At 35.6% G+C, this 12,500-nt stretch overlaps 1 protein-coding gene across 2 annotated transcripts in view; it reads left to right on the top strand.

Annotated features, from left to right (window-relative positions):
- The window catches only part of LOC144956890 (uncharacterized), a 602,990-nt gene that overhangs the window by 7,017 nt on the left and 583,473 nt on the right, over window positions 1-12,500 (top strand). Inside the window, exons 2-3 of one of the 2 annotated variants that reach the window (XM_078887698.1) lie at window positions 5,078-5,139; window positions 11,418-11,510. The exons of the other annotated variant lie outside the window; for it this stretch is intronic. Coding sequence (XP_078743824.1) covers window positions 5,078-5,139; window positions 11,418-11,510 — 155 coding nt within the window. The remainder of the gene's footprint in view (window positions 1-5,077; window positions 5,140-11,417; window positions 11,511-12,500) is intronic. 2 annotated transcript variants of the gene reach the window in all.

Here is a 12,500-nt window from a genome sequence, read left to right as displayed (position 1 = left end):
TTAAATCAAAGTCCTATCTCCACTGAGTAAAGATCTTTTTTTTAATTTTGAAAATCCGTTCATAAATAAAAAAAGGTTAAGCTGTTTCAAATGTGACATTTATTTGGATGACCCCAAAGAGAAAAAAAACCTCCAAAAAACTCGGAAAATAAGGGACGCCTTTTCTGCTTTTTTTTACTGGTTTGTAGCTGTATCTGTTCGACAAATGGATGATGCCAAGTCTGCAAAGATAGATCATCATCAAGCCCTACTGCAACCTCCTCGTGGTGTCGAACGGTAACAGGTCAAGCTGGCCAACTGCAGAGGGCGACAAGAATAGGCAATGGCAAACCATTCTTGTAACTTTGCCGAGTTAACTGCATGAATAAGTCCAAAAAGTTAAACGGTGACAGCGTAAAGGGGAGCATGTTTTCACGGAAGACTGCTGTCTCGCTCGGTTGGGAGCGTGATGTTCGTCAGGTCACACCGAACCGTCAGCCAGTTACTAGGCGAAATAAATTTAACAAATGTGACAAAACCAAAATTGGGACATGGAATGTCAGGACCTGTGCCCAAAAAGGAAAACTAAACAACATTCTGAAAGAAATGAAACGGCTCCAAATAAATATTCTTGGCCTGGCAGAGATGAGATGGAAAGAGCAGGGAACCATGTCAAAACAAGAAAACAACATGACATATAAGATCATATGGAGTGGTGGAACCTCTTTCCAAAAAGGAGTAGGGATGATCTTAGACCAAAAATCAACCAAATTTTACAAAGGGCACGTAGCAATCTCAGACAGAGTTTTGCTGGTTAAGCTAAGAGGACCTGTAGTTGACACCAATATTATTCAAGTTTATGCACCAACAGAAGAGGCGACAGATGCAGATATGACAGAGTTTTACCATTCACTAGACAAAGCAAAACGAATGTGTAAATCACAAGAAGTCCTTATGGTAATGGGGGACCTAAATGCTAAGATTGGCAGAGGCAGAGATGGTGACATAATCGGACCACATGGACTCGGAGACAGAAATGAACGAGGAAACATCTGGGCAGATTGGTGTAGAACAAATAAATTAATGATTTCAAACACCTGGTTTCAACAACACCCAAGAAGAACCTGGACATGGCAATCACCAGGGGACAGAGCAAGGAACCAGATAGACTTTATAGCAGTATCATCAAGATTCAGAAATGGCATATTAAATTGCAAAACCTACCCAGGCGCCGATGTAGACAGTGACCATGTCCCAGTTGTTTGTACAGTAAGGATAAAGTTTAAAGCTATTCAGAGAACAGCTGGTAGAATAAAGAGGGATTACAGGTTATGCAAAGACAAAGGCATACAAACAAAAATGAGAGAAGAATTTGAAAATGCACTCATGATACAAAGCCAAAGTGAACCTGATAATGAAAAATGTGAAAAACAATTTGATATATTCCAAAAGTGTGTCAAAGCAACTGCAGAAAAGCATTTACCAATAGCTCAAATAAACAGCAAAAAGGAATGGATGACAAATGAAATTCTAAACCTATTTGAAGAAAGACGAAAATGCAACAGAGGGTCTGCAGAATACCAAACATTGAACAACCACATTAAATCCAAATGCATCGAGGCACACGAGAACTATCTAGACTGGAAATGCTGCGAAATCGAAAGAGAATACAAACCCAACCCCCAACAAGCTCACCAAAGAATAAAAGAACTATCAGGGAAAAGGAAAAGCAAAGCAGCAGGAAGTTGTATCCAAAACAAACAAGGGGAACTGCTATTTGAAGAACAACATATAGAAAGCCGATGGGTAGAATACATAGGCGAACTGTACAATGATCCAAATAGAAATGAACCACCACTGAAATTCAAAGAACCATTAAGCGGACCAAACATCACCAAAAGTGAAATTGAACATGCCATGGAACGAATGAGGGATGGTAAAGCAACAGGCCCTGATGAAATATCTGTAGAGGTATTAAAAAGCCTAGGAGATCTAGCAATTGATGAACTTCACATATTATTCAACAATATATACAATACTGGGAAAATTCCAGAAGATCTCTGTAACTCTATTTTCATAGCAATACCAAAGAAAGCAGGTGCAGTCAGATGCGAAAATTTTAGAACATAAGTTTAATAAGCCACATCAACAAAATACTGTTGCGTATAATTATCAACAGGCTAAGGAATAAGATTAACCCCGAAATCGCAGAAGAACAATATGGATTCCAACCTGACAGAGGGACAAGGAACGCAATATACCTCCTCCGTGTTTTAAGTGAAAGAGCTATACAGGTTCAGACCCCACTATACCTCTGTTTTGTCGACTACAAAAAAGCTTTTGATAGAGTACGCCACGAAGAAATACTAAAACAACTGCACTCCATTGGCGCTGATGAGAAAGACCTCAGACTCATGCAAACATTATACTACACCCTGCAGGCATCTATCAAAATCGGAAACTCTACAGGAAATTCCATTCCTATTAAGAAAGGAGTCCGTCAAGGGTGTGTTGCCTCACCAGATCTGTTTAATCTATACCAAGAAACAATCATGAGGGGCATAAATAATATGGAGGGAATAAAAGTGGGAGGTCACAACATAAATAATATAAGATACGCAGACGATACGGTACTCATTGCAACATCAGAAATCCAACTTCAAAAGATTGTTGACAAAGTGGTAGTAGATAGTGAAGCCAAGGGAATGGAAGTGAATATCACCAAAACGGAATGCATGGTAATACAGAAAAACCCCGAAAACAACAACACCTGCAATATAACGATTCACGGCGAGCAACTTACCAACGTAGAAAGTTTTAAATACCTAGGTTCAATAGTGACAACAGATGGAAGATGTTACCGAGACATACGAGCAAGAATAACTCAAGCCAAACAGGCCTTCATGGACCTGGGAAACATTTTGAAAAACAAACAGATGTCGTTCGGGATTAGATTCCGAGTCTTGAAGTGCTACGTGTGGCCAATCTTGTTATACGGATGCGAAAGCTGGACTACAAATGCAGAAACACAAAAGAACATTGAAGCTTTTGAAATGTGGTGCTTGAGAAGGATGCAGAGAATATCGTATACTGCACACAAAACGAACGAAGAAGTGCTAAAACAAACATACCAACAAAGGAAACTAATGCCCTTAATAGTGGATCGACAACTATCCTTTTTCGGACACATAGTAAGGAAAGATAAGAGTGAATACCTGGCAAGTTGTGGAAAAATACCTGGTAAACGCGCCCTGGGAGACAAAGAAAAACACTCATAGACCAACTGAAGGGCTTCACCAGCCTAACAATCCAAGAGCTGTTTGAAAAGGCAAGAGACAGGGAGGAATGGAGAGAGATAATTCATGCAGTATCCGAAGCCTGGACCAGGCATGGAACCTAGAAGAAGAAGAAGCTGTATCTGGCTGATTACGGGGAATTTGAGATTTAAACGGTAATTTTATGGTAATTTCTTAGAAAATATGATGAAGACATCAGATGAGTTCTAATTTGTATAGTTTTAGAGCCGCATGGCTAGGGCGATGCGCCAACAATAATTTTGTTAAAAAATATACATAATATTGATCATTTGCCACATTTCGAAAGTGTAATTTTGTGTTAACAATCCATACAAATGATAAGAAAAATGCCTCCTAGGTTATTATCAATTAAAAAAGTCTGCAAGGTCATTACTTATGTTATTTCTGGTATTTATTTCAGAGAAAGAGAGAGAGAGAGAGAGAGAGAGAGAGAGAGAGAGTGCATGTGTGTGTGTGTGTGTGTGTGTGTGTGTGTGTGTGTGTGTGACTGTCTCCTCTTTTGACTCATTGAAGAGCAAATTGGGTTGATGTTTTGTGATGATACGTGAAAAGTGCTTATCATATTCCGATGACATTTGAAACATAAATAGAAGATATGTGTATATATAACCTTATTGGCAGCAAAATCTCCCCTCATGATAGTCTTAGAAATATTTTACTCAAACGGGCAAACACATTTTTCATCGGTTTTCTCGTGATCGCAGGATATATTTCATTTTTTTTTTTTGCACTTTACTTGTAATTATAGCCATTTTTCTGTCCATGTGCATAAATGCGTGTTTCCTAATGTTCATTTGTTTTGTTTTGGAAAGGCCATTTGTAGAAAACGATTAAGATAATTGGACCTCTTCCCAAGAGTACTGTCTACCGTTGACGTGAATTACATGTCATTTTATATGATCGTGATATTTATTTAATTAATGAAATTTGCTATTCCATCATGCTCGTGAACAAAATTATTATTATTATTATTATTATTATTATTATTATTATTATTATTATTATTATTATTATTATTATTATTATTATTATTATTATTATTATTATTATTAATATCATTATTATTATTATTATTATTATTATTATTATTATTATTATTATTATTATTATTATTATTATTATTATTATTATTATTATTATTATTATTATTATTGTTTGTTATTATTATTATTGTTAGTAGTATTATTAGTATTATTATTATTATTATTATCATAATTATTATTATTATTATTATTATTATTATTATTATTATTATTATTATTTTTATTATTATATTATTATTATTATTATTATTATTATTATTATTATTATTATTATTATTATATTATCATTATTTTATTATCATTTTTTTCTCATTGGTGGGGATTTTGCGCATTATAAATTTCGGGATTTTTTATTTAACCATTTAGATATTTAAAAGAATTACTGAGAAGATATACAATCAGTTTAATCATTGAACCGTCTCAGAGATAAGACTTCATAATAATTCAGGATTCAACGCTGATCTATGTACACGTGTAACTTGTAATACTTATAACAAAGCTGGCGCATGGGGAATAGATGGTGAATTGAATAACAAGCCAACAAGATCTGTGTAAGAAGGCCTGGTTTACGCTACAAACTGTGTTGAATTGTGCCCAAATGAAGATCCTATTTTCATTTCTAGTCTCTATCCCATGAGAGAGATTTCAAGTTTGATAAATTGATTTGTATTTGAGTCTAACCATAGTTTTATTTCTGAACCAATTCTAAGTGACCAAATTTCTTTATATTTCTTACAGAGCTCGCCTGTGTTATCCTGTTTGTTTGCCTGACTTTTGCTCCCCTCGGGGCTGATTGCAGTGTAAGTTGTTATCAGTAGAGGCTATGAATTTAATTATATTGCCTTTTCTAATTAATGCATGTATAATTTCTTTTTAAAGAATTGAACTGTTTTAATATTCATATAATAGCGATTTGTGGAGTAAGAGAGAACAATAATGTCGTCTGCACCAGCATTATCTATTTTTTGTGAACGGCTTCAAGACTGGGTTCACAAGAGCGGTGTCAAGCCATAGCTAAGGAATTCAAAAGATCTGTGAAGAAAGACTAGGAAACATTCATGAACAGACTTGCGGAGAAAGCAGAAGCTGCAGCTACAGGAGGACACATGAGGAACCTTTACCAAACTACCAAGACACTTGCTCGAAAATGTGGGAAACCAGTCAAAGACAAAGCTGAACAGACTGCCACCAGACAACCCGCCGGAAATTTTGCCTGCAAGGAATGAGCTTCCAATTAGCTGTGATCCACCATCAATAACAGAGATTGTGGGTGCCATTAACAAGATGAAAAGGTGGAAAGCTGTTGGAGCGGACCAGATTCCACCGGAGGCTCTAAAAACTGATTCTGAAAGAAATGCTGAGGCCCTGCACCCACTATTTGAGAGAATCTGGAATGACGGGATATTCCACAAAGGATTGGAAGGAAGGACGTCTTATCAAGCTTCCAAAGAAAGGGGACCTCAGTAATTGTAATAATTATCGAGGAATCACTCTCTTTTCTCTCCCATGGAAGTTTTCAACCGTATTGTGCTAGAGAGAATTAAGAATGCAACAGATGCTAAACTGCAGGACGAACAAGCAGGTTTTCGGAAAAAACGTTCAACCACTTACCAGATTGCCTCTCTACGAGTCATAGTGGAACAGTCTATAGAATGGAACTCTCCTCTTATTGTCAACTTTCTGGATTACGAGAAGGCTTTCGACAGTATTATCAGAGCAACATTGTGGAAGATTCTGGCACATTATGGACTATCTGAAGAGATAATAAACCTCATTAAGGAAATGTATGAAGGATCAAGTTGCAGGGTTGTACATGAAGATCAGCATACTGACAGCTTTGAAATTAAGACTGGTGTCAAGCAGGTATGCTTGCACTCACCACTCCTGTTCATCCTTGCCATTGATTGGCTAGTGAAGGATACCTCCAAAGGGCAAAGAGATGGGATACAGTGGACCCTCCTGGACACAGTTGGGTGATCTGGATTTTGCAGATGATCTGGCTCTTCTGTCCCACACCCAGGTCCAGATGCAAGCAAAAACTACAAGTAAAAACAGCCTTCGGAATCAATTGGTCTAATAATTTACCCTACAAAGTAAAAGGTCTTGAGGATAGGTACACGTCAAAGGGAGCAGATCAAAGTAAAAGATCAGGAACTTATTGATATAGACACTTTCTGCTATCTGGGGAGTATAATTGACAAGGGTGGAGGCACGGAAGCAGAGGTGAAAGCACGGAGAGGAAAGGCACATGCTAAATTCACGTATTTGAACAGAGTTTGGAGAACTAAAGATATATCCCTTCGACTAAAGCTAAGACTTTTCAACTCAAACGTGAAGTCTGTCCTATTGTATGGATGTGAAATTCGGAACGCATCACAGGCGTGTATAAGGAGGGTACAGATTTTCGTAAACAGGTGCATGCGTAAGATACTCAGAATAAAATGGATGAAAATAATTTAAAAAATGAAGAAGTATGGAAAAGGACACAGCAGAAACCAGTGGGAGAGGAAATAGGAAGAAGACGATGGAGGTGGATTGGACACTCCCTTAGAAAGAATGACTCCACTATAACAAAGAAAGTATTGGACTGGAACCCTAAGGGCAGAAGATCAAGGGGAAGGCCACGAGGAACATGGAGAAGAATTAAAGAAGCTGATATACAGAGAAGTGATAAGACATGGAACGTTAGCTTAGGATAGAGAAGGATGGAAACTGTTTGTCTGTAGCCTACGCCCTGACACAGGGTGAAAAAGATAATGATGATGATGATGATGACGATGATGTCTGATTATATGGTTACTTAACAATTATTATAAAAGAATAAATAAAGCAATTACACACCCGATAAATGCCAAGTTGTGAAAATAACAAATAAGTCTTTATTAATCAAATCATCTTTCATGACAAAATTCTTAAAGAAGGTAAAATTCTAATTCGTAGTTACTTTATTATTGAGACCATGCTTCAAAGAACACCTGGACACACACACACACACACACACACACACACATATATATATATATATATATATATATATATATATATATATATATATATATATATATATCCTTTCTTTAAAAAATATAGCAATGTGGAGAACATTGTGCTTATTTGAGTCAATAAAAAAATTGATACGGCGCACAACTCTACTGAAAGATTTGAAAATTAGAAATGTATTTTTTACAGATAGATAAACAGATAACTTGATTTCCTTTTATAATTTAAAGTCAGTTTGAAAGTTCGTTGAGTCAAACAGATAACATTATAAAATATGTACCGACGACACTTGGCTCCCAAAATCAACTAATTTTGACACTGTAAAAAATTGTCAATTTGCGTCATCTATTTATGACATCAAGTATTATTATTACTTCCGTTGTGTTGTTGATTTAGCGGTGATCAGTTTTGTTATGATATGTTTGTGTGTGTGTGTGTATATGTTTGTGTGTGTGTTGTGTGTAGTGTATACATGTGTGTGCGTGTGTGTGTGTGTGTGTGTTGGCATTTTTCAGCAAATCGTGGCATTCATAGTTATATTATTCACTTGATCACATGAAGGTATTTCAGTCGCCATTTTGATTCTTTTTTTTACTATTAGGGTTAGCTCGAGAGGTTAGTCATAAGTGTTATTAAATGTGGTAGGGTGTTTGTTTTTCCATAAGTTAAGTAAAGGGGAGACATTCCGAAAGCTCCTACATCCCCAGTATTCTTTAAATTTGTATTTTCACCGTTGATATTTTGTCAGGCATTTATTTATTCAGTTTGTCATATAGAAGTATTTTAAAAACTCTAGAACAAACCTTGATAGATTTGTGAAAGTTTAAAATTTCCTAATTTGACCATTGTTTTGATTTTCGGCCGCCATTGTGATTTGTTAAGTATTGAAAGGTAGTGCAAAGCAGTCCGAGAGCTGTTTTTTTCTATTAGGGTTAGCTCGAGAGGTTAGTCATAAATGTTATTAAAGGTGCTAGGGTGTTTGTTTTTCCATACGTTAAGTAAAGGGGAGACATTCCGAAAGCTCCTACATCCCCAGTATTCTTTAAATTTGTATTTTCACCTTTGATCTTTTGTCAGCACGGTGGTAGAACAGCACATTCAACGTTCAAAATTCCAATTCCAATAACGGATAACAGCACCTGTAGCATCAGTCGCCAATCAGACACAGCTAAGTTACTGAAGAGTAGTTCTCTCATAATTTGGGATGAAGCACCTATGATGGACAGGCGTGTGTTTGAATGTGTGAGCAGGACATTTTGTGACATAACAGGCAGTTCAAAACCTTTTGGGGCAAAGTGGTTGTACTTGGATGGGATTTTCGGCAAATTCTACCTGTTGTTAACAAAGGAAGTGAAGCCGATATATTAAGTGTCACATTTAACAAGTCAATTATTTGGAATTTTGTCACTATTTTTCACATGAACAAGAACATGAGGGTTACTGATGACAATAACTGTTTTGCAAATTGGCTTCTCCGCATCGGAAATAGTACAGAGCCGGTTTTCAGCGAAATAGGAAAGTATTCTGTTAAATTACCTACAGCGCTATGCCTTCCTGAAAATGACCCAGAATGCTTGATAAATGCTGTATACAATGATTTGAATCTGAACTTTGCGGATGAACGTTATCTATCAGAGAGAGCAATTTTGACTACAACCCATGAAAATGTTGACAAAATAAATGCAGCCGTTCTGTCCAGGTTGACCTCATCAACTGAACAAATTTACCCCAGTGCTGATTCCATTCAAAGTGACTCTGACATCAACTTATACCCGATTGAATTCTTGAACGAACTTACACCTCCCGGACTTCCTCCACATGCATTACATTTGAAAGCCAACACGTCAGTCATGCTGCTTAGAAATATAAATCCTAAATCAGGCCTCCTAAATGGCACCCGTTTGTTAATAATTAAATTAGGTTCAAAATTATTAGAAGCCCAGATAATTACCGGTAGTAGAGCTGGCGACATAGTGTTTATCCCTAGAATCAGTCTGACGACAACAACTGATTCAGGCTTACCATTTATTATAAATAGAAGACAGTTTCCGGTAAAATTGTCATATGCAATGACAATTAACAAGTCTCAGGGGCAGACATTAAGCAAGGTGGGGATTTTCTTACTACAACCGGTATTTACACACGGAATACTGTATGTTGCTGTGTCACGGGTCAGAGGCTATAGTGGCTTACACTTCATGTTGGGCCACACAGAAAAATCAACCGAAGATATACCAAATTACACAGACAACGTTGTTTACCAATCTGCCCTCATTAAATGATGGTGAGTACAGTATCGAATGAAAATAGTTCTTTCCCCGCGAAATTGCAGGCTTTTTACTAGTATATATATATATAATATATAATATATATATATATATATATATATATATATATATATATATATATATATATAATACACAAATATATAATGAAAAAGGAAAGATCTGTTCCAAGTTTTCTCAAACAGAAAACATCAAGCTGTTCAATATAAATGAAAGACAAATGTGTTAGAACGTATAGTGTATACTAAGCACTGGAAAGCTGCTGTTTACTTGCTCTAATATCTCTTACCATTCTGCCGCCGTTTTTTAAAAAAACACTGTACACATGCAATGTTAACCAAACAGAATATACTATGTTCTTTAAAAAATACGGTAGCATTGTTCTTTGATCAATCGATTTTCAGAGCGTATATATTTTATATTGCAATTTACTACAGTGGTGAGATTTTTAGTAATTATTTACAGGGTTCACAGCAAGTCGTGGAAAATTGGGAAATAGTTTGGAATTTTTCTGGGAACCAGGAACAATTATTGAAATTGGTGGTTCAAACGTCCCAGATTGTAATGGCCACCATTTGTTGATTTTTAAAACAATTTCTTTATTTGATGTCTCATATATATATATATATATATATATATATATATATATATATATATATATATATATATTATATATAATTTAAGGCAATAAACATGTGTGTAATGTAGGAAAATTGATTAAATTGACTGCATAGGTGAGAGGGACAGCCCATTATTTCGCAACATACATGTTCATGTGTAAAATGAGATAGCCCATTTAACTAGGGATGGCCTGATGTGCAGATTGGGTGGGAAAGCCCTTATTATATAATGTAAATTTGTTGCTCAGTGATGCTGTTTAAATATGGACAACTCGGCCAATCCAGTTGTTTTTAATAAAATAAGAGAATTCTGTAATATATTTGTTGCTTTCTTTTATGACTATCATCGTCAAGTACAATTATCATTCCACAGAGAAAATTTTGAAAGAAAATATTGAATAGTATTCGAGTAGTTAGACATTTTATGGGATCGAAATCTTCAATGTTGACTTTCTCAAAACAGTAAAATTTGGGATGGCCTACTTGTCCTTAATATATATATATATATATATATATATATATATATATATATATATATATATATATATATATATATATAATATATATATTATAAGTAATTGTATGGATGAATAATTCTATAAGAGATACTGTGTCACATAAGTAGTAATTGTACCGAAGGGGAATAATTCCACAAAAGACACAATACGTTACATATATGTAGTAATTGTATGGAAGGAATAATTCCACAAGAGATATTGATAATGTATCACATATGTAATAATTGTATGGGAGGAATAATTCTATTAGAGATAATGTGTCACATAAGTAGTAATTTTATGGAAGGAAAAATTCCACAAGAGATAATGTGTCACATATGTAGTAATTGTACGAAGGAATAATTCCACAAGAGATAATACGTCACATATATGTAGTAATTGTATAGAAGGAATAATTCCACAAGCGATAATACGTCACATATATGTAGTAATTGTAAAGAAGGAATATTTCCACATGAAAAAATGTGTCACATATATGTAGTAATTGTATTGAATATTCAACAACGCACTGAAATAGCTATATATTCGAAAATGCAATGCCACAGAAAGTTTGTTTCTCATCCACCAAAAGCATTTGATTTAATATATGGATTGATATTTTGAGAATATTTATAAATTTTTGTTTACTAATGTACTTTTTAAAATAAAATATCCACAGAAAAAGACAACAGCCATGTTAAGTCCATTCACAAAAGCTCCTTTTAAATATAGCAAGTGTGAAGCCAAATGCATAAAGCGATGCAAGAATAAAGTAAGGATTATTTTGTTAGATCACTGCAAGGGGATTACTATAACTGCTTTCAAAATAAAGGGTTACAGGAATGGTATTAATTTTACTTCTTTAAAAAATAAAGGATTACTGCAAGGGGATTAAATTACTGCTTTAAAAATAAAGGATTACTTCAAGGGGATGACTTTTATTGCTTTAAAAATAAAGGATTACTGCAACTTGCAGTAATCCTTTATTTTTAAAGTAGTAAGTTAATCCCCTTGCAGTAATCGTTTATTTCTAAAGCAGTAATTTAATCCCCTTGCAGTAATCCTTTATTTTCAAAGCAAATAAAACAATGGCTTGGTCACGTACACAGTAAAGTTAATCACCCTGTAGTGCAAGGGGATTAATTTTACTGTCACATCCCACAACCTATCACTTACCACAAAAACACGTCTGATAAAATGCTACCTTTGGTCAACACCACTTTATGGATGTGAAACATGGTCTCTGACAAAGACACTAGAAGAGAAACTCAGAGCATTTGAGATGTGGACCTATAGAAGAATTGCAAGGGTATCCTGGAAGGAAAAGTAAACAAATCATCAAGTACTCCAAACTTTAGGAATAACATCAACGACGATCATTTCAACTATTAGAAAGGGGATAACCCGATATTTCGGCCACATCAGAAGGCACGACTCACTACAGAAGACCATTGCAGAGAGAAAGATAGAAGGCAGGCGTGGCCGAGGACGAAGAAGGACAAGCTGGCTTGGAAATGTCGCAGCGTACGTAGGAAGCCCCATAAATCAATGTGCGAAACTCGAAAATGAGAGAGAGAGCTGGCGAACCATGATCTCCAACGTCGTGTCCGACATGGAACATCGGTATAGGGTAAAGTACGCGACCAAGCCATTGCAAACCGCGCTGGCAGAGTATGAGATGCATACTGAGGAAGTTCGTTCTTTCTAGCACTGCATTGTTGGTGGGGTCTTTCCTGCCACCTGATGCCGAGAATTCGAGGTA

This window comes from Berghia stephanieae, chromosome 11 (genome assembly GCF_034508935.2).
Source record: "Berghia stephanieae isolate SIO BIC M18660-M18661 chromosome 11, UCSD_Bste_1.3, whole genome shotgun sequence".
NCBI classification, from domain to species: Eukaryota; Metazoa; Mollusca; class Gastropoda; order Nudibranchia; family Aeolidiidae; genus Berghia; species Berghia stephanieae.
The sequence above is the reverse complement of the archived record's forward strand: the minus strand, read 5'-3'. Positions and strand labels throughout refer to the sequence as shown.